General features: G+C 42.7%; 1 protein-coding gene and 1 long non-coding RNA gene across 2 annotated transcripts in view; one reads left to right on the forward strand and one right to left on the reverse strand.

Moving 5' to 3' along the window:
- The window catches only part of si:ch211-212o1.2 (uncharacterized protein LOC492735 homolog), a 36,002-nt gene extending 23,844 nt beyond the window's left edge, over positions 1-12,158 (forward strand). The window contains exons 4-6 of the mRNA XM_061774906.1: positions 725-869; positions 7,161-7,373; positions 10,359-12,158. Coding sequence (XP_061630890.1) covers positions 725-869; positions 7,161-7,373; positions 10,359-10,480 — 480 coding nt within the window. The 3' untranslated portion in view covers positions 10,481-12,158. The remainder of the gene's footprint in view (positions 1-724; positions 870-7,160; positions 7,374-10,358) is intronic.
- LOC133478632 (uncharacterized) lies at positions 11,749-21,774 on the reverse strand. Its single transcript, XR_009788728.1, has 5 exons — positions 21,691-21,774; positions 20,225-20,275; positions 16,267-18,465; positions 12,624-12,760; positions 11,749-11,858 (listed from the first exon to the last, which is right to left on the reverse strand). It is a non-coding gene; the product is annotated as an uncharacterized LOC133478632 (long non-coding RNA).
- Between the last annotated feature and the right edge of the window lie 1,014 nt (positions 21,775-22,788).

The raw sequence follows: 22,788 nt of genomic DNA on the forward strand, positions 1-22,788 counted from the left end.
CATCATTGTGCGACCATGCGACAATAATGAGTTTTCCCGCTGATGTCTCCACGGTTGTGTGTATCATAAAGATACACACCTTGCCTTTTGGCTTTCTTCACACTTGTAAATAAATTATCTTTACGCTCTGTGTGAGTGTTTGAGGTGCTTTTTGTCCCCTCTGCGCGTCTGAGATGCAGATTCGTTTATTCGCCATGCCTCATGCACTCACAGAGAGGTGTATGCCTCTGCACTCTTTGTGCCTCTTTATGTGTGTATTGGGAAGTGCACGTTTTCGCATGTGTGTGTGTGCATTTGTGCAAGTTGACTGCTGTTCTGTGGTTTATTAAGATGCTGGATGTGAGCTTTGGGGTTGCACCGGCTGCTGAGCGCCGCTGAGTTTTTGTGTTGGTGTGCATTTGTGTGCGCTGGTGTGCTGTAGTTCAAATTGCGCAACTTTCCTTTTCTCAATGTGTGCTCTTCGTAAAAGAGAAAAAAAATGTACATCAGTTCTCCTAATTGGAGTACATTTTTTTTCAAAACAGCTTCACAGTGGCTGAGTGGGACTGCTTTATTTTTTCGTGCGATTGATTTCAGTACACCTACCCATCTCATTAGGACACAAGTTATTATTCCCTTGGCAATTGCGGAAAATATTGAAAAACGGCTTCATATCTTGCCATGTTTAAGGAAGCAATTTAAAGTTCGTTCAATATTTAAAGTATAACATTTTCTGTCTCTGCAGGCATTTATTCGGCCGTTCAGGGAGCACCACATTGACCCGACCGCCATCACCCGCCACGACTTTATTGAAACCAATGGAGACAATTGTATGATCCCCATCTTACCACTGACGCACATGGCCTACAAGTTCTTCACTTGCACACCAGGTAACACACGCATTCACATACACAGAATCTGAGCTCACGCACTCAGAAACCCAGACAACACCACAAGGACACAGAAACATTACCAAATGCAAGTTTGTGTTTTAACCTATAAAGGAAATATTCCTGTGCTAATAGTTCTAATCATATAATTGAATTTACTTGGCAAGCTATATGCATTTGAGCTTCTTCACTGGTGCGGATAATCTTAGATGCTGCGTCTAATGATTTACAGTACACAGAATTGATTGATGTCATGACCAATCGGTGACTGCCCAAAGGTTGCATTAACAATGAGACAAAAGTGTTTTAAAACCATCTGCTCCACGCTGACTGACATTGGACGCCTTTTCTGTCACTGACCTTGCATTCGTCAGTCTACATGACACTTTTTTTAGGTCGCGAACGCACCCAGCCACGTTTGTCGACTGGTTAGCACATCTGCCTCACAGTTCTGAGGACAGGGGTTCAAATCCCAGCCCCGCCTGTGTGCAGTTGACGCGGTGATGTCAAAAAAGCTCCTCCAATGGGAGCGTGGCTGGCAGAGTGCTATTTTGGCTGACTTGTACTGTAAACAGTAAGGGGGAAATGGAGAAAGGCATAATAATTGCAACGTTCCACTATCCCAAACTTTGGGCCACGAGAAAAATACCTGTAATATACCGAGACGTCGCTGCAAGAGGCTTTCAAATCTCCGTCCTCAGCCTGAAAAACCCTCAAAGCACTCTTCCTGGAACAAGAAAGCTCACGAATGAGCTTTAACTCCGAAATGCTGCTGTGAAATTCGTATGGGATATTCCCATCCCCTTTTTTTTTTTTTTTTTTATTATTTGAATTAATTAATGTATTTATTTATTTTCCTGCTGCGTCACCTTCTCCTCTTTAATACGGTATAAGCAAAGTTAAGGCTTTCTTTTCCTTATTTTTTTGTTTTTTTGTTGTTGTCCTGTTCGGCTGTGAGGTCAAGCAGAGTGGAGGATTTTAATCCCTTTTATGCCGGAACAATTTTACTGTGTCACAGTGGAGTTTTTAAGCTGCTGCTGTGGTTTCTTAGTATTATAATTGATGTTTATTGAGAATCAGAATTGATCAGTCGAAGAGAACAAAGTTTCTAGAGGGGAGAGAGAAACGAAGACAAAAGACAAAGCACTAATCGTAAACAGGATGAGAAAAGTAAATCACTACATAGCTACAACAATGAAACATTAGATATGAGTGTTGTATGGGGCAGTAATGGTACACCCTGTGAGAGAAGGACAGGACAAGCTAGAACAGGACAAGGACAGGAGAAGAAGCATGCAAGACAAGGGTCGTGAACCCGGCTGCACAACTGAAGTGTGGTGTGATTGACTATATAAATTATAAAAGTCTACATGACGAGAGTGTGAGTGAGGGGGATACCCAAGCAATTCGCATATTCATGAGCGATTTGTCGCAATAAGTGAGTGGCCCCACACCCAGCGAAAGAGTCCCAGGGGTGTGTGCCTGTGGAGACATGCAAGTGAATTGACATCGTTTCGCATGGACAAAGACTGACAGAAGTGTCCCGTAATTGCTGTGCCTGCGCCGCGGAGGCTGAGGACCCCCCCTAATCAATCGAGGGGCGGGATCGCGCCCAGGGTTCCACGCGAGAGCAGCCCGACGGACGGGACATGTCCCACACCGAGGGACCCGGGGCGGTCCGCCGGCCCTACCGAGGCGCCCCGACACCGCGGAGACCCAATGCCCCCCCCACACACACACACCGCACCACACGCTTTTCCAACAATGACAAATATATATTGTCGAGTTGCAGTCCACTCAGCGGGGAAAGCCTCCCGACTTCCTTCAAAGCTGTTGCGTCACCAATTCCAAATATGGAATGCCGTAACCACCATTGCTGTCATTGTCATCGTGCTTTCGCACTGAGCAAGTGCAGTGTGAAAAGGCCTTTACATTACTGCAAAATGTAACAAATAACCATAACTGTGTTAAATTTGTAACGTTTCTTTCACGTTTTTTTTTTTAAACATTCAACTCTGCCTCTATACTTTGAGTTCCAAAACTGTTGCATTAAAATAAAAATACAAAATGAATGAATGCATGAAGGGCTTGATATTACACCAACAATCATATTAAAGCAAGGCACTTAAAATCATACGTTAGCAGATTAGTAATAGACAATATAGTGGAATAGCAATGCACTGACTCATGCTTCGAGAAATTTCCATTATGCATATACACATCACATGTGGAGTTTTATACCACTGCACACAACGATCATTTATAAAAAAAATAAAAAAAAAACATTTTGAATGAATGCCTCTCTGAGATTAAAATGGTGGCTTGAGATACAAGTTGAGTTTGTTCCATGATCACACTCATTAATCTGTTCTAGCTTTCCGCCCAAAAAAAAGCAAGGTCAGCTCATCAGTAACGCACTAATATTGGTTGTTTTTCGCAGAGGATAAATAATATATGACTGTGAGTACCTTTATAATGTCTGCCTAGAGGCTATTTAGCTGTTGACGCAAAATAATATACACGATAAATGAAGATAGCGAACTGAAACTCTAAACAGTTGTTCACTTTCTGCCAAACTTTTGCTTTTTGCGAAGTGATTTGTGTTCACTGGCACCATACAGCACTTGTATCTCCAGTCTGCACTCACAAGACAAAGCAAAAAATTGGCGGTCCATGTCTCGAAAAACCCAGAAGTCCAGTCACTCGTACCTCAAGGCACCACTGTATTATTGTTTTTGTAAAGCCATATTTTTTGCGGTACATTTCTTGTATTGGATCTCATTAGATTGTGGAGGTATATCTCATGTTTTGTGGAGCAGATGTAGATTCAGAGACCGGGGTGACGAGTGTGAAGACCTTCGAACGTTGCCTCAGCAGGGTCACTTTGAGCATGTTGCCGTTTCACCATGCGCGGGAGGCAGCACAGCTTGCGAGGGTGGCTGAAGTGAGCGAAGACATAGGGGGGTTGTACTGGTCATCATGTGCACTGACTTCACGAGCGCACGGTGGAAAGCGCAGGTCTGGAGGAAGAAGATGAACTGTGGAAAGTTATTGAGCAGGCCGCCATGTAGAGCTTAAAGGTCACTGATAGGCCCCGAGCTGGAGGGGGGCCGGTGACATCCGTTAGAGATATTGAAAGATATGTCGTTGGATTAATTTTTACCTAGTGTACTTTCACGTGCCAAGGTTAACAACATTCTAGTCACATGAAATGTGTGTAATGTCATTTGGAAGGTTGTCAAAGCTGTGATTAAAGGCATAGAAAACCTTATGATGCCAGTCCTAGCCAAAGTCGAACACATTTTTTCAACATTTACTGGCGGCACGGTGAATAACTGGTTAGCACATCTGCCTCACAGTTCTGAGGTCCCGGGTTCAAATCCGGCCTGTCCTGTGTGGAGTTTGCATGTTCTCCCCGTGCATGCGGGGGTTTTCTCTGGGTACTCCGCTTTCCTCAAACATTCCAAACCATGCCTGGCAGGTTAATTGAAGACTCTAAATTGTGAATGTGACTGTAAATGGATGTTTGTCTTTATGTACCCTGTGATTGGCCGGCGACCACTGCAGGGTGTTCCCAGCCTCTTGCCCAAAGTCCACCAAGATAGGCGCCACCACAACCGGGACCCAAATGAGGATAAGAGGCGCTGAAAATGGATAGATGGCTTTACTTTATAAACTCAAAAATGCTTCAAGATTGAGTTTTCTTGTGCATCAGTGAACTAATATTTAGTCGTATAGCCACTCTTTTGAGAACTGCAAAACATCTGTTTTGCACAGAGTCCACCAACTTGTGGCACCTGTTAACTGGCCAATTGGATTGGACTACATTCCATAATCCCTCTCTATTTCTGAATTTTGCAATGAGTGTACAACTATACTTTTATGGACAATATATTGTATTATATTCTATATGTTATTGTATTAGATTGTATACTGTATACTATGTATACTGTGAAGAGACTACGACCAGAAGAACAATGTTCCCAACTTGGACTTGAAGAGGACCAAAAGTAAAAGTTGCAGAGGTCGGCCATCTTCAAGGGGTTCCGGCAAACAATGGAGGTTGGGGGGAGAGAAGATTATAGGTGGAAAAACAGAGGCCCACTTGTAGGTCACATCTACACAGTGGGTCAGAAAGGAAGGTGACATCTCTGCCTGTTCTGTCTATTGCTGAAGGAGTCACCGTTCAGAGGGTTCAGGGATACGCAAGGGTAGGTGGGAAAGTATGACGGTCATGTAGCGGTGAGGTGACATCTGAACGTATCGTGTCAAGCTCCTCACGCTGGAAAGCGGTCACCGGACAAAGACGGAGGACAGTGGAGAAGGTGAGGTGACGTATCCAGCTGACATGTCTGCACTTCAAGAAGTGGATGTGGAAGGTAGACGACGAGAAAGACTGCTAAAAGTCAGAGAAACAACACACAAGTGTTCGATGTGGTAAAACAAAACAGACCTTCAGGGACAAAAATTGGGATGAAAAAAGGCACTTTGCAAAGATGCATACAGTATAAACCAAGATTGCCATTGGTCGTGCAGGCCTTCAGTTGCCGTCTTTGGCATGGGCTTTTCCAGTCGATGCCCTACTCACGATCAACCAGCACTCCACTCAAATGGAAAGTGCAAATAATGTGACATGATTCCAGCAGCACTTTCAGTTCACAGTTAATGAAGCTTGAGGCCCGCCGCACACTGCGCCATGAGGTCGAACCCGATTGGACCGGACCATCGCAAAAAAAAAAAACACAAAAAAAATGACAGTTGTCGACTCAGCCCAGCACATTGAGCGATTGGCTGTATGGACGCCCTGAACAGGCTTTTGATGCTGCACATACAGTTAATTGTACTTTATTACATTTATTAAATCATAAAAAGATGAATTAATAGTTATGGAAGAAGCAAGTTGCTAATGAGAGAGGACGTGGGTGAAAATAACAGCGAAAGTGTGGATATTTTAAAAGAGACTCGCTCGCTCCCATTCATTCAAGCGTGGTAAGTACTGCTCGTGTACATTGCGGCCACAAGCTTTATTATTTCATCCACAGAACATTATAAATTCGAAATGTTGTTGTAAAACACAATATTTGATACTTAATATACTGTATTTGTACGGCTTGGGGGCGGTACAGTGGCCCTAGTGTGTCTCGCTCACTTGAAACCCAGAAATGTATTTTTACCGTGAGTGAAAGCTTATGTGGATTTTGATTGGCTGTAATCTGCGGCATTGTGACACCATTCTCCGGCAATTGGAAATTTCAATTGGAGAACATGTGGCCAACTGATTGGCCAGTCATGAAAATACTTGTGGACTGCAACAGTTCAGTTAGGTTTGGCCGCGTCACTCGATGGGCGGGAGCCTTTAGCTTTTCACTCTAATCATTTACAACTCTTGTCGTTTACAACTTCCCAAAACAAAATACAAAAATCTCCAGACAATCCTCTTGGTCTTATTTCAATGTACTTCAAAATGTAAGTGATGGTACAAACATCATTCCAGGGGGGAGAAAAAATAAAGAATTAGTTGAATAAAATAGTGAAACTGTTTGGATCCACTCCATGCCTGCCTGAACCACATTTCTCATTGGTTACCACAGCATACAAATCCTTCAAAAAAAAAACAATAAATTAACAGGTACACGGTATGGAAGCTGTTACTTGTAAATTATCCACGCAAACATTTTAAGTGCAATGCGTTCTACTAAGGTGGAATGGTGGTGAGCACATCCACCTCCCAGTGCTGAGGTCGGTGGTTCGAATCCGGGCTCCGGCCTTCCTGTGTGGCGTTTCGCCCCTCGCTTGTGTAAGTTTTCTACTCGTATGCAGATTTCCTCCCGCATTCCAAAAAGCAAGCATATCAGGGTCAGTGAAGACTCTAAATTGTCCTTCCCAATTTTCAAATTTCCACTCCCAGTGAGGCTAAACCAGTGGTTTCAAACGCCCATTCACTCCAACACTTCATAATTAGAAAAACAAAATATGGTTTATTTCAATTTCAGAGCAGGCGTGTATTTTATTGGCTGTGTAGATATTCAGTCATCCAGGTCATGGTAATCCACAAAGGCTGAATCATGGCAACTGGACTGTTCTTGTTTGTTGTTTGTTCAACAGACAAGAACAGTTACCATGATTCAACCTTTGCGGATATATATATATATATAATTTGTTTGCACAAAATGAACCACGCATCAGTTGCACACAAAAACAAAACACTGTGTTCAAAGAACAAAACCAACAAAAACAAAAAAGAGAATTCAATGAAAATGTACTTTGAATGAATGTGAATTTTGCTTTCAGAGGCCTTGGCGGCGTCTTATCCCTGGGACTGCTACGTCTTCGCCCTGGCCGTTTTTGTCACGTTGACCAACCAGATTCACAAGTGGAGCCACTCCTACTTCGGGCTCCCGCGTTGGGTCACGCTGCTGCAGGACTGGCATGTGGTGTTGCCACGGAAACACCACCGCATCCACCATGTCTCGCCACACGAGACGTACTACTGTATCACTACAGGTAAGACTCTTCTCACTTGCTTCAATATACTGTAGGAGTTAATTTAGGATAATAATAATAATAAATTACATTTATATAGCGCTTTTCATGACACTCAAAGACGCTTTACATGATATACAACACAATAACAGTAAGAGTGAGCTTGTTGGAGTCTGTGTCCGAGCTGCAGTCAAATCCCAGAGACGGTACGCCATCCAGCCTGGCGAAAATCTGGACAGATTTCCAGCCTCGGCAGACGCAGTGGTGATGAGGAGCGCCGAGGCGAGAACACTCGCGGCAAGAAACGTCGGATTGCCGGGCCAAAGCCTTGACAGATAAATGGAGAAAGTGGAAAAGGAGCAACAACCACGTCAGATGGAAAGAGTCGAAGGTGGCGCAGGACAACCACAGCATGGTAGAGAAAGAGTTGTCAGCCCCAGCCATTAAGGTGGACACTGACGAGAGCTTGCGGGCGAGCTGAAGGAGCTAACTAGCTAGCTACCTCGCACGAAAAAGGTAGTAGCGGCCATCGCCATCGAGAGCCAACCGCGCTGACACAAGCGAAAGCCTGCCCGGGTTCCACCTTCGGCCACGGTACGGCTATTAACCCCACAATGAACGGAAACCATTAACAAACTCAAAAGAAACATTTCAGGCAGAAATGTGCCAGCATACTCTCCTTTCGGTTCCGGAGGAAGTACATTTTATTTTTATGCATAAGGAATCTAGATGATCACAGTTCAGCATCAAGGCCAAAGTTAGAATTGCATCACCTCCAAATTTGGAATAGACAGTATTGACCTTTCTGATGTTTTTAACAGTAACGGGAGTCCTAGGATTAGGACAGAGTTCTGTTCCTCCAGCGGCGACCTAATCTGAATTTGTACATACCACAGCGTATCAGCTAATGCAGTAGTCATAATTACAGTAAATGTATGAAAAACACTTCTTGACCATGAATACAAATCAAAGGACAATGATGTGAATCCCGCTTTATCCTTCTTGTTCCGTGTGACAACATATTCATCGGCCGCTGCGCAAACTACTTTATTTTGTGCCCTTTGTAACCTCCAAATGTCGGAACTGTCATTAACTGATTACCGTGTACTTTAAACCCTTGGTCAGGCAACTACACTCGCATGTTCTGCCATCTACTTGTGCACTAGTATGCTTGAGATAAGATCCTGCCTGCTCAGTTATATTGTGGTTATTTACATGATGATGATGTGTATATTTTGCTGTACAAATCGGAGATTAGATCAGGTACCGCTTAAAAATGAAGGAAATTCTCAAAATTAGGTTTAATGACCTTCCTAGTGTCAAAACATTTAAAGGTCAAGTTGTGTGAATAGCATGAATCTGTGTGTGAGTGTGTGTGTGTGTGTGTGAGATGGGCGGCCATTTTACATCACCTTAATTGAAACCGACGACGGCAGAATTTCTTGACTTAAGAAGTTTGACGAAATGGCGGTGACTTAAATAACTCAAAAGAAAATGTTGTTTGCGTGCGTATGTGTCTTCGGAGACGCCGGGCCTGTATTAGAGCCACATTCGCTATTCTCCGCGCATGTGGGCGAGAGGGAGAAGCAAAGCGGCAGGACACACGAGGGGGGGATGAGCTAGTACGTCACCCTGGCGCCCCAGCGGACGCCAGATGTGCGTGAGCGAGCCGAGGGGGGCGTCACGGGGGAAAGTGTGTGTTTGTAGACGCACGCACTCGCCTGCATCTGCATACTTGAGCATCTGTGTGCAAGCTAGTCTTTGTGACCTCTTCACGGTTTGTAATCTGTATGTGTGCCTGTGCGGGTTGGTGGCAGTGCAGCACCCTCAGGGGACAGTGACAGCTCCCCCCACCACCACCTCAGTCTCCCTCAGCATAGCAGTCTGGGCCGGGCTCAGATTCCACTGGGGCTCGCCTAGCTGCCTTTGTGTTTGCCACTGGCTGACAATCCCCATGTATATTTAATGCTAACCTGCTGTCTGTTCTAACAAATAGGACTTCACAGGCAGAGGGGGGAAGAGTGGAGGATGAGGACGGGTAGGAAGCAGGGATTTGGAGGGGGGAAGAGGAGGAGTGTGATGGCAAAAGGCGGAGACGGGCGTGGATGGAGAGATGGAGGGAAGCGGTGTGAAATCAAACGCAACTTCGGGCTCTGAGTAGAGGGCGGGTCGCTGAAGGGACACGACGCACACAGTCGCACGCGGCCGTAGCGTGCACCCTATGCAAACGCATCACGGGTGGTGGCAATGCGTGGGCATCATACAAGGGTGGGAAGAGGACACAAAGCCCTTTAGTTCTTCAACCTAACGCGTGTGTGCGTACGTGCTGTTGCAAATGTGCAAGGGCAACTGCACGGTCAAGTTTACTTGTGGACTGAGATACACGTACTGTACATTCAAATCCGAACACTGGTTAATTCATTTCCCTCAAACACTATTGGGCCATTTATCCAGTACAAAATAATCCAGGCCACCTTAATAATGATCATATTTGTGTATGGTAACAGTTTTAGGCAGTGTTTAATTGATCAAACTTCTAGAGGCTTTAAAATATAACACTCACTGGTGTGTTTGTATGCGTGTGTGTGAGATGGGCGTGAGAAAGTCAGGTTGTGGTGCAGGTGAGGACTGATTAGCTGACTAATGACGTAATGAAGCAATGGGAAATGAAAGATGATCTCGGCTTTTCTGGAGGGTAAAAGAGGGAAGGCTGGAAAATGGATGCTTACAGTGGAGTCACTGCAAGGCAGCGGTTGCCCTTTGCGTGCAAGTCATTACTCGTCGAATGCATACTATTTTGTTGCCTGCAACCGGCTGGCGACCGCTCCGGGGAGTACCCCGCCTCTTGGCAAAGGCCAGCTGGGATTGGCTCCCGTTCACCCACGACCCTAACGAGGATGCGCTCTGTAGAAATTGGTCGGATGCACTTTTTATTTATTTATTTATTTTTGGGGATTGCTTTTCCCCCCCCCCCATCTCATCTTGTGTGCTCTTGTGTCCTCCCAGGCTGGTGCAACTATCCATTGGACCAGCTGGGCTTCTGGAGGCGCGTGGAGCATCTGATCGAGCGACTGACTGGTCAAAAGCCTCGATCTGATGACCTGGCCTGGGCCAAGAAGACTGACTGATGGATGCATGGACAGACGGAAAGGAGGATGTAGAAACTGTACACAAGGAGATGATATATTAAAAGAAAAGCTTACACACACACACACACCATGTAAATGTTTCAGTGCTTCTGTTGTATTTATTAGAACCCTTTTAGCAATAAAAAGTTCGGTAATCTTCGTAGATGCAAAATTATGTATATTGTCTAAAAAGGTTTGTGAAAAAAAAAAAAAAAGCTTTCCAAATGGCAACATGATTTAAACGTAGCAACCAATCAGCTCGTGTATTTAGAAGAGCACTTTAAGCTGCGAGGTGTGCTGGTGTGCTGGTGTCGGAGGTTGGGCTCTCCAGGGCTGATGCCGTGCTGCCTAACGCACACAGTAACACACACACACACTCACACGTATTATTGAATGAAAGAATAAAGCGAAATATTTAGTTAGAATAGGACCACGTTCATTTGGGGAGTTGTTATTATTATTTGCTTCACACTCAGCAATTAGGCACTGTATCTAATACACTGAAAGCCAATGTGTCAGGAAATATGTTATTAAGATACGGCCATCATTCGTGGGAATGGAGAAATGTGTACACACCTTGAATAATAATGAAGGCAGAATGTCAACTAATTTAGTTCATTTTGAAAATGCTCATGCAATCTACAGGCATTTAATTTGGTCCATATCACATTCTATATCGAAGCACGAATTGCTTTCAATGCCATTAGGTTATATTGGTAAAGAACGAAACATTCATTGTTTTATCAAATTTGAAAGTAAAATCTACTGCAGCTGTAGATTTTGGGAAGACGTTGTGGTACACATGCAGCACATAACATTATTTTGTCATTTATTTATAATTAGCTTAGTTCGTTTCAGTTTGACTTCCTCTTAGCCTTGCATTCGTTGGCTCCCCCCTGTAAATTGTTGCATCATCATTGAGAAAAAACATTTACATACAGGTGCATCTAAAAAAGTAAGAATAGCATGATTTCAAGTTCATTGTTGAAGTAGTTCGATTCAAAAAGTGTAACTTGATTCATTTAACTCATTGGAAAGCATTTTTGGAAGGATCATACCTCCCAAATGTTTGTATTCAAGAACATTGATTCTTATGGAATATTCCAATTTCTTGAGATGGTGAATTTGGTGTTTTGTTTAACTATTAGCTAGAAAATAATAATAATCATACAAATAACAATTTTTAAAAATTTCTGTGTGCAGTGAATCTATACAATACAACAATTTCAATTGTTTTTTTTAATTGAACAGTCGAAACAAAATGAGTTTTCCAAAATCTTCCAGTGTGTTGAGCTGCACTTGTATATGTCGTCGTCCCACGTCATGTCCCGAACATTCCTGGTGCTGTCTGTCAACAAGTTGCATTCACTGCATCCACCTTTGATACAAAAACAAGTCAAAAAGTTTTTTCTGCATTCAAAGGGTCAAGAAATAACAACACTTTAGTGTTCCTCCAAACACATTAACGCTCATGAGCACTCTCACTCCAAATTTCTGTCACACATGCGCAAATGTTTTGTGTTGTGTTTGGTTGTTTGCTCGATAAAATTACAATTTTCTATTTTCTTATTAACGAATCGAGCCACGTCCACTTTACATATTGTAGTTTGATGCTCGCTGCTTGTCTGCCTTAAATGTTTTTATCTGCTCTTTCATTTGAATAAAGAGCTAAACTATTGCAGATGTTCATGTGCTCTGTGGTCTTTGTTACAAATATTAAAACGTAGTTATGGGCAGCTAAATGGTAAATTACATACTTCACTTGCAAAAAAAAATCTTGTCCATAGTTGTAACATTGGAGTGGAGGCTAGAGTAGAGTTTTTTTTTGAATTTATTTTTTATTTGTGTTTAATTTTTGGGGGGAAATATGCATTCATAGTTATATTTCATTTCTTTTTCGAGTTGACTCCGATCCTTGCTCAAGCTTAATGGGAATAAACATTCCTATTCCTTCGCCACGACCTGCAGCTATGTGTCTTTTACGCCCTCTAGTGTCAGGTAGCGTTTCTGCCATTTGAAAGAAGAAGAAAAAAAAAAGCTTTGAAAAGTATTAAAAGCTGCTGTATCTTTTGTACTGCTTGGTGATGAATCACTTCCTCCTATCTTGCAGTGTGATGCGTTCTACGAGAAATCACAAGGTCACCTTGTTGTGCTGCGTTCGCGGACCGCGGATCGTCTCGGGCTGCTTCACTGAGCCTTAAGTGGCCTCCACAGAAAACGGAACCCCTGTTGGGCAACAGCTGGTGCAGCCTCCCCTGTGGATGGAGGAAGGGCCAAACACTGGAGGAGGAGAGGTAATTAGAGAGAGGATGAAAGAAGATGCTTGATGACAGAAAGGTGACTTAAGATATATATTTCATATATATATAAATTCACTAGTAGTGTTCAGAGTTGGGTGGAAAAACTCTGCTCTAACGTTCTAAACCTAAGATATGCACATGTAATCATTTCAATGTAATCCCATCTAGGTGGTGGTAACCGGCTACATTTATTCAAGTAACTCTTAGGGTAAAGTGTAAATTACAAAAAAACTTTTCACGTTCGAGGAATTTTGTTCAGAAGAAGACAATCTCCTTTGACTCCAGTACGTTACGCAACATTCCGCTCACTGCAAGTATCTTTATCTACAGGTATTTATTATTGCCTGCGTGAAGGATTGTGGTTAATCAGAGAGACTCGCGTCGCATGACTGTTTCACCAATTCACCGTGACCATTAGTGAAGTTTGACTCCATTTCCCCAATCAAACGGAGCGCCGCACGGCCCCATACAGGTGCAGTATTTCTGGCAGAAATCTTTATTTACCGTACAGATAAGCTCTAGCTTACCCGCGACCCGATGAGGACAAGCGCTATAGAAAATGGGTGGCTCGAGTACCAAGAAGAAAAGCCATGTCTTCTTTGTCTTTCCAAAATGTAATGCTCTGTGGAATAAAGCCAGCAGGTCAACGACAGCACGTGAGTGCAAATTGGTCAGACACGTTTGAGCTATCTGTTCTCTCTAGAAAGTGTTGCGCGCGTTCAAAAGGAGCGAGGCGACAAAGCAATCCGCATTGTATGCACAGCAGCACTGAAGATAAAGGTGTAAGTTGGCAAAACTCAGTTTTTAAGTCATAAAACCAATGCCAGCATTGCTAATAAATGCAGGTGACTTTTTTGGCTTCAAACAATCACGTAATCAATACGTGGTCATGCTCGTTAGCGTAGCATAAACAGGAAGTCAGCTATCCCGTTTTCTGGGTTTGCTCACCTGACGTTCCGCATATAGTGGATTGTTGGCTCCTCTAACCACCTGTGATCCTAACTCGCGGGCAGTGTTGCCACAGTTACCTTGAAAAAGTAACTACTACTACTTTACTGATTACTTGAGCTTAAAAGTAACTGAGTCACTTCACTGATTACTTGATTTCAAAAGTAACTAAGTTAGAAAAAAGTAACTTTTTAGTTACTTTCAGCAGCTCCCAAGTGGCTGGAATATCACTTATCCACAGTACAAAATCCCTAATGAAAATGGGTGGCTGTAATTTGAAAGTTAAAGTTATTTTTACTGTTATGACTCCTACTGGGGATAAGGTTTTTACTTTTTATTAGATATTTTTTTTTTTTTAATAACCTGTCCTGTTCGGCTGGATGGCCTGGCAGAATGGTGGATCTGTATGCCTTTCTGCTGGAACAGTTTTGCTGTGCAACAGGGGCGTTTGAAATACTCCCGCTGTTTATTTAAAAATTTGTAATTATTCTGATTATTCTGTCTGATTCTGATGATATTGAAAATGCAGCTGGACAGAAAAGGGTTTTAGGGGGGGAGAGGCAGAGGGACACAGTGGACAAGTGGACTCGGAGTGAAAACAACAGCGGAACAATAGTGAGACAGTCTTGATATTTGAACATATGTAACATGACAACAGTTATTTGTAGATTGGGGGGGGGGGCACCCGGTGAACGATGGGGGGGTCAGCGAGCCCGTCCACCAGGGGACCCAACCGAGGGGACGCCACAGACCACCCAGGACCCAGGGAGGTGCCAAGCCCGACCGAAGTGCCTCGGACAGCGGGAGGGGCAAGGGCACCGGACCAAAGCCCCCCCCCCCCCCCCCCCCCCCCCCTTCCCCCACCCCGGACAGCATGGGAACCCCAGACAACAACAGGGCCCAGCGCAGGAGCCAGCCACCGCCCAAAAAAAAAAAAACAGTGACAGTGATGATATGTCTACTCATTACGGTGTATTTGTTCAAACCCGTACTAAACGTACATGTGGTCTGACAGCAGCTCTGACAGCTTTGTGTGACTGCTAATTAATCAGCTTCTAAAGGAGTGTTGGCTTCATTCGTCACTGCTAAAAACATGGCAGCAGCATCTGCCACACATCTTCATATCCCTCACGGTGAGAGCTCCTTTGTCATTACCACATTGCTTCTTGTGTTTGCACTTTCACATCCAGTGTTAACGGTGTGTGTGTGTGTGTGTGTGTGTGTTACACACCTCTAAAATCAACTTTTCAGGAAATGAAAAAAAAAATAATTGCTTCAGTTTCCAAACTTCTTTGTTAAAGGTTTTCTGATGCCGAACCTATCGTGAAAGGAGGGAGGCTGGTGGGGGGTAACTTTCCTGCCGTTTAATATAAGTAAGGCTTGGATCTATGTGACTGACTGACGAGTGCGGTTAGCAGTGGGGTGGGTGGTCAACAAATTCATAGGGGTGGCTGCGGCAGTTAGATTTTGAATGTGAGGGATAAACAAGAGCTCAGTCTAAAATAACACTAACACTTCAGCTTTTTCCTTAAACTGGAGAATGTTCTCTGCCATCCAGGATGTGATGTCTAAAATACAGTCGAAAAGAGCATCCACGGGATTGGTGGCATCAGGAGACACAGAGAGATATACAACAGACTATCAAAAGCATAGCGATGAAAGTTCACTCCGTGCCGCCTGATGGCACTGCCAAGAGGAAGCATACACAAATGGAATAATAAAGGTCCTAGAACTGAACCCTGAGGCGGACCACATTTTATGTCATAGACCTTCGAGGAGCATGTATCTAAGCTTAGCATAAAGGTTTTCTCAGTGTTGATAAAATGTATTTTGGTGTCATTGATCGTACAAACATAGCGCCAGCCAGCTGTGGCCATCAAGGTACAAAAGGCCTTTTAAAGTAAAGGTCTGTGTCACATCATCTTCCCAAACCCTTTTTCAAAGGTCTCAGAACCCTGAGTGATTCGATAAATATGATGGTGAGCTGACAAAAACCATGTGTACAGGCAGAAATGAATCTGCACACACAGCCCTCACACAGCATAGTTTGTCACTGCCCAAATTCCTTCTGCAACGAAGCGTGACAGTGATCAATTTTAACAAAACAAGCCTATTCAAATGTATCTAACCTCACTATTTCCACTGATTATTGTCTAAAAAAAAAAAAAAATCATACAGACTTTCAATATAGGCGACAATTACACCACAGAACACGTACTAATTTAAGAAGGAAATTAGTACGTTGTTCTCTGCTGCTGATGTCATAGGTTGCCGTGTTGTTTTCAAGCAAATTGTGAGCATGGCAAAATCTGGTGCAAAATCAAATACATGTTTGTCATTGGAAAACAAACCTAAAATTACTGCTAAGTCTATTTTCAGGGGATTTAGTTTTTTATGCAGACATCATTGTTAAGTCTAAAAGTATGGAATACGGACAGTGGCGATGTCCACAGCATTAGAGAGGTCCCAGGAGTCAGTGACATGATTTCTTTTTTCATAATAACCCAACGATCAAGAATTATAGTACACTTTACACACCGTATTTCTGACCAATATGCTGCCGGGCCGTTGGTGAGTCTGGCTTTCTTTTCGTCTCTCGGTGGCCATTGTGATCTGCAGCTGACAGCTGCCCAGAGGGTGGAAAAACTGAGCACCTGTGAAGATAATGAAAGTATTTGAACTCATGGAGGCAGCAGTACATACACTATTGCGTTCATGTGGCGTATGGACACATTGCCAAACAAATACCCCAGCACCGCTGCCGTGTCGTTTACTCCACCGAGCTATTAAGTAAGCGCCGCTTATCAGAAGCTAATGCTGTTAGTGAACACGAATCTGTGCAAGCCACAAAATTCAATGCAGCTCTGGTTACCTTGCACAAAGCCATAACCAGCACAGTTCAATTCCTTTTCCAGGCAGTTTATACAAAAACTTATTACTCCAAATGAAATAGTCCCCTTCGTTAAGGATCAAGGGTGTGCTCACACGCTTGTGTGTATCAGGGTGTTGCATTGTTCAGATGTTTCACAAAGTCACTCCTGTGATTAATTGTGAGGTGTGTGTGCATGAGAAAGACAGAAAGAGAGAGAAATTCACTTGAAAGTGGCACTCACTGGATGTGAGAGATCGAATTATGAGCGCCAGAGACTTTGTTCAAATTCTGTACCAGTCCACATGAACGCAACTTCTCTGTGCAGACCTATTCAGTACCTTGGAATGCATCGTTTCCCAAAACATGAGTGGTTACCATATTTACCATGCTAATGTTGTAACTTCATCTGCTGTGTGCAAGCGTTCAGTTTGTGTGCACGACCTGTACTCATATCAACTATTCACTTTATGTCTCTTTTGCTTCATTTACAGTCCCCTGAAGAAGTATTGGAAACGACAAATTTTTTTGTGTTTCAGATCAAAAGATGAATACGAGACAAAAGTTCAGAATTCCAGCTTTCTTTTCTTGGTATTTACATCTAGATGTGTTAAACAACTCAGGACAGAGCACCTTTTGTTTGAAGCTACCCACTTTTCAAGTGAGCAAAAGTATTGGAACAGACATGATTAAATTAACTTAAAGTGAATAACATTGAATATTTGGTTGCATAACCCTTACTTGCAATAACTGCATCAAGCCTGTGACCCATTGACTTCACCAAACTGTTGCATTCTTCATTTTAAAATGCTTTACTGCACCCTCTTTCAGTTCTTGTTTGTTTGTGGGGGGTTCAGGAGGCAAAATGCATGCTCAATTGAGTTATGGTCCGGTGATTCACTTTGCCAGTCTAAGACCTTCCACTTTGTCCCCCTGATGAAGTCTTTCGTTGTGTTGGCAGTGTGTTTTGGGTCATTGTCTTGTTGCACGATGAAGCTTTGGATACATTTTCTGTAAATTGCCAGACAAAATGGTTTTGCAGACTTCACAATTGATTCTACCATCATGAGTTACATCATCAATAAAGACTAGCGAGCCTGTTCCAGAAGCAGCCATGCAAGCCCAAGCCATGACATGACAGACGAGACGATCACAGATGACCTTGTGTGTTTTGGATCATAAGCAGATCCTTTCTTTCGCCATACTTTGGCCTTTCCATCACTTTGGTAGAGGTTAATCTTTGTCTCATCAGTCGATAAAACTTTGTTCCAAATCTTTTGTGGAACTTCTTTACTGTACTTCTTTGCAAAATCCAATCTGGCCTTCCGATTCTTTTTGCTGATGAGTGGTTTGCATCTCGTGGTATGGCCTGTATATTTCTTTTCTCTCAGTCTTCTTCGAACAGTGGATTGTGATACCTTCACCCCTGCCCTGTGGAGGTTGGCAAACCATTTTGTCTGGCAATTTAAAGAAAAATGCATCCAAACTAATCTGGAGAAGTTTCCTCATGCAACAAGACAATGACCCACAATACACTGGATTTTATTGGATTTGTGTGGTTGTACATCTGTCCTAGCTGAATACTTCCTGGAAGACAGAAGACAGAGTTAAGTCTGCACCAATAACATACAGTACATTATAACAATGATGCTTAAAATGTCATTGTTACTGTACGTACTAAAAATAAAATAAAATACAGTATTTTGATTTCACACTTGTAAAGCATGACCACGGGTGAATGTTATACAGTATGGACTTGTGTTGGGATCAGACTGGTGAACCATGCGGTTGTTGGTGGCTGGAGACTTTGCTGATGAGCTGACACAGGACAACAGGGATGACAACGCTGTCAAGCTGTCACAGCGGCCCTGCACACACGCACACACGGAATGCAAATTAAACGTGTGTGTGTGTGTGTGTGTGTGCGTGCGTGTTGCATGTTTGATCCCCTTAAATTAATAGTCCTACATACAGGGCTTAAAAAATGTTTTGGTTATTACCCGTTTTGTTGTTGTTGTTTCATGTCAACCCACTTTCATTTACGTACACAATAAATACTGTCGAAGCTAAGCCGATGGCCAATAACGTAAGCCAATAATGTAACATGTCAATGAATAAAAATTGCCAAATCAATTCAGCATTGTACACAATGGTGTCCAGGCTGTTTTCAGCAATATACAATATAAGACCACCAGAGGTGGGTAGAAACGTGCTACCTTTCCTCCATTACATTTACTCAAGTAACATTTTGAATAAATAGTACTTGTCAGAGTAGTTTTAATGAAGCATAGTTTTTACTTTCACTCAAATATTTATGTTAAAATGAAACAGTACTTTTCCTTCGTCACAATAATCAACATTTCATTGAGCAATAATTGCTTGCGCATTCTATTTTTAGACTTTAGTTTTTCACTCCCGCATCAGGAGGCGTTGCTCTATTGCACCGTGATTACCATAGTGATGTTTGAGTTAAATTCACCAAACAAACGACACAAGAAAGGCGACTGGTTAGCACATCTGCCTCACAGTTCCGAAGACCCGCGGTTCAAATTCGGCCTTGCCTGTGTGGAGTTTGAATGTTCTCCCCATGCCTCCAAGCTGCGTAGTTTTGTCACTGCAAAAACGTGGACATTTCAGCCCACTTCTAACTTGAGAAAACATATTGCAGTCAGTTGCAGATCTTTTTGCTGTTGTTTTGGCAACATTTGCCCCATTTTATGGGCACAAGTAACATCTTCCAAGGTACGCTCTGTTTTCTCTCTCTCTCTCAGACACACACACACACACACTGTCAATAAGTCTGGGCACCAGACAGCTTCTTCATTCAGTCACTTTAATCGATTAAGCAAATAATGTTTCTGTAAGGCCTTTTGCAATTGTTGTTGGGTTTTGACCGTTATAAGAGGGAGTGCATCTTGTGCAACTAGATTTATTCTTATTATTTCATCTAAACTTTAGATAACCAGTTTAAAGACCAGTTAAAACAGAACATCTCTTTGCAATGGTGACCTGGCCGAAAAGGCAGCAAGTTGAACATTAAGTCCAAATCAATCACATTCAAGTTTATTTCAGTTGTTTATTTTCACCTCACCTCTCGAAAGGATGCAAAAATCAATGAGTTGAATTGTACAAATTCTTGGTCACATTAATGGTGGAAAAAGGTTTCAAAATGATTTATCTTGAATTTATCAAAATTATTTTACAACACAAAAGCCTGGCATTTTAACAGGGGTGTGTATACTTTTTCTATGCACTGCAGCCATGTTCCTGTTTTTGCAATCAGTCTGGTGAGCCTACAGTATTTTGCTGTTTAACAAGTAGAAACAAAATAGTAGAAGAATTTGCCGTATATTGTGATTTTACAAAGATTTTATTCATTATGTTTTAGATTCAGTGATATTGTTCAGCAATATCTCAATTTGCACATTCATATTTTATTATTGTTATTTCATTTGACGTTCATGCTCTGATTTAAAAAAGAAATCAAAAGTTACTCACTAGTTACTCCGTACTTGTGTGTTTTTTTTTTTAATTGAGTACTCTTTTTCTCTTATTCAAGTAATTATTTTGAGGACTACTTTTTCCATTTACTTGAGTCCTATTATTCTAAAGTAATACTCCACTTACTTGAGTACAATATTTGGCAACTCCACCCACGCCTGAAGACCATCAACTCGCCTGCATATAATGAGAGGGGGAAAAAACGGAAGGCATTTGACTGGTGATATAATGGTAGACATACAAACAATGACAGTCTTCTTAAATGTATTTATTTTGCTCTTACTTTATAAAAGGGAGTCGATACTGAATTGTATTTTCAGATCACCACCAAACGCGTGTTTTTACTGAATGCCCAGTAGATGGAAGCATTGTATCTCAAGCAGTAGGCTCGACGACAAAGTGAGGAGACCCCCAAATACTGAAAATATATATCCTGAGAGAAAAAAATAAAAAGACTATAGAATAGTTCTTTGAGATCATGCCAGCATTGTTGCAGTTGACAAACTGTGCAGTTACCCTTAATCCATTCATCATTGTCTGTCCACACTGTCCTTTAACGAACAAACCCCTCCCTTCATAAATATGTGATCATGATTTTTATTTATTTTTTGTTGGGGGGGGGGGGGGGGGGGCTCCAAGTATCTTCATAGTCATAGGACACCTAAAACATTAGGTACATATGCAATATCGAATGACAGCCGTGTCACAATTTTGCATACATTTTGCGCAATACTCAGCAGTATTTCTGTCATTATTTTGCCCTTATCAATAAAAAAAAAGAGCATTTTTTAGCTGTGTAACAGCTGATTTGTGTATTTTTACATCTTGTATTAGTTTGTGCACATGTACAAAGGCACAGTGCAGTGATGTGTAAATTTGATAAATGATAAAACTACATTTATGTTTCATCTCATGCTTCAAAATAAGCAATGGTGGCCTCATCTATACACATTTGTATAGTAGTATGTATGTATTAGTAGTTGTAGACATAGAATAGGCTTTTTTTTGGGTCTGTCTTTCATTTGAGAAGCAGAAAAGGGTGAACAAGTGAAAGTGTATAACAAGTAGCACACATATAGGAGGCGATGAATGAATGCAAGGGTGTGAAAGGAGGAAAAGAAATAGATGGAACAAAGGAAGAAGGTGGAGAGCGGGTGAGGGAGGGAGAGTTAGTTGTCAGTGGGTTGAAAAGACGTGGGCTGTTATTTTATTTCCTCTGTGGATACACAACAACAACGCTGTCTGTCTGAGGTGCTTACACAGCAGAACTACGAAGAGACATCTCGCACGCACACACACACACACACACACACGAGGGTCACATCCATTCTTTGTGCTTTGTATTGAAAAAGTACACAGCAGTAGTGCAGTTTGAGTGTCACACCCTCATGTTCTGTCCCGGTAGTCTGAAATCGTCGCAAATCTCTGTATGGAATCCTCCCAGGCTGTGACTGACTCATAAGTGTGTGTGTGTTTGTGTGTCTCCCTGGAGCCTCGCAGCGATCTAGGTTTAATTTGACCAGTCAGCCGGTCAAAGCCAGGGCCTCAGCAAATATGTGTGTGCACGCGCGCGCGTGTGTGTGTGGGCTGACCTTAGTGTTGAGGTGAGACAGAGATCAATGCTGAGGCAAACATAAAGGTTGAGACAAAACTCACTATCCCCCTGTCTCTCATCCATCCTTCCTTACCTCTCTGTAGCTTTTTCTTCTTTTGCTCACAATCTCCCTCCCTCGGCCCCTCGCTAAATGTGTGTGCATTTGTGTGTGTGCGTGTGGCTAAAGAATCAATTGAGAGGAACGGCAGATTGATTGCCAGCTAATAACCTCGGTTGAGTCTCAGCTGCATACTGACTGACTAAGTGAACAACCGCCCCACGTCACGGTTATGCACACGCACGCAGTTAAAAGGACTTTTACACCATGCTGATCAACTGCATATATATTGTAGGCATGTGCATCTGTAGCATGTTCAGAGGCATGTTTTGGTCAAATTATGTTTACAATCAAGAGGTGCCGCTCTACCATCATCGTTCTTAACAGCTGCTTAAGTTTGTGTTTTGTGTATTGTATGTGCTTGTAAGATGTTAGTCCTGCGTCGTGAACCACAAGACAACAGTCATATCCATCCAATGAGCTTTTTTTAATTGGCATACAATGTCGTTCCTAAAAAGATCAGTATGGATTTTTTGGGTCCGCAGCAGGGTTATGATAGATTGTGTTGTGTGGGTGTTCGGGCGTGATCGTAGGAAGCAAACAGTGATTTTCTTCTCCCCCCCCCCCCCCCCCCCGCACCACGCTGATAGAACACTGTGTGCTGTATGGCGTGTTCATGTACAAGGTCAGGGTCTTTTTTTGTGAGAAGACACAGACACACACACACACACACAACCTGTGGGGTTCTGTGATCACGTGACCGGTTGCCATGGTAACTGTCACCACACATGTGATTGATCAAAGAGTTACGTGACCGGAGGGAGCAGAACAAACATTCTCTCGACACATACACACATGCGTTCGTGCTCCTATGCAAGTAGTACGGAAAGGAATTGCGTTCCCACCCTCCTGCTGTGTATGGAAACGAACAAGCAGAATTGAAACTACAAGTTAGCAAACCACTTCTTTTGACCAAATGCTACACATAGGGATAGAAATAAAAGAAAAGGCTGCTTTGCTCCATCTTTTGTAGCAATA

This window comes from Phyllopteryx taeniolatus, chromosome 5 (assembly GCF_024500385.1).
Source record: "Phyllopteryx taeniolatus isolate TA_2022b chromosome 5, UOR_Ptae_1.2, whole genome shotgun sequence".
Classification (NCBI taxonomy): Eukaryota; Metazoa; Chordata; class Actinopteri; order Syngnathiformes; family Syngnathidae; genus Phyllopteryx; species Phyllopteryx taeniolatus.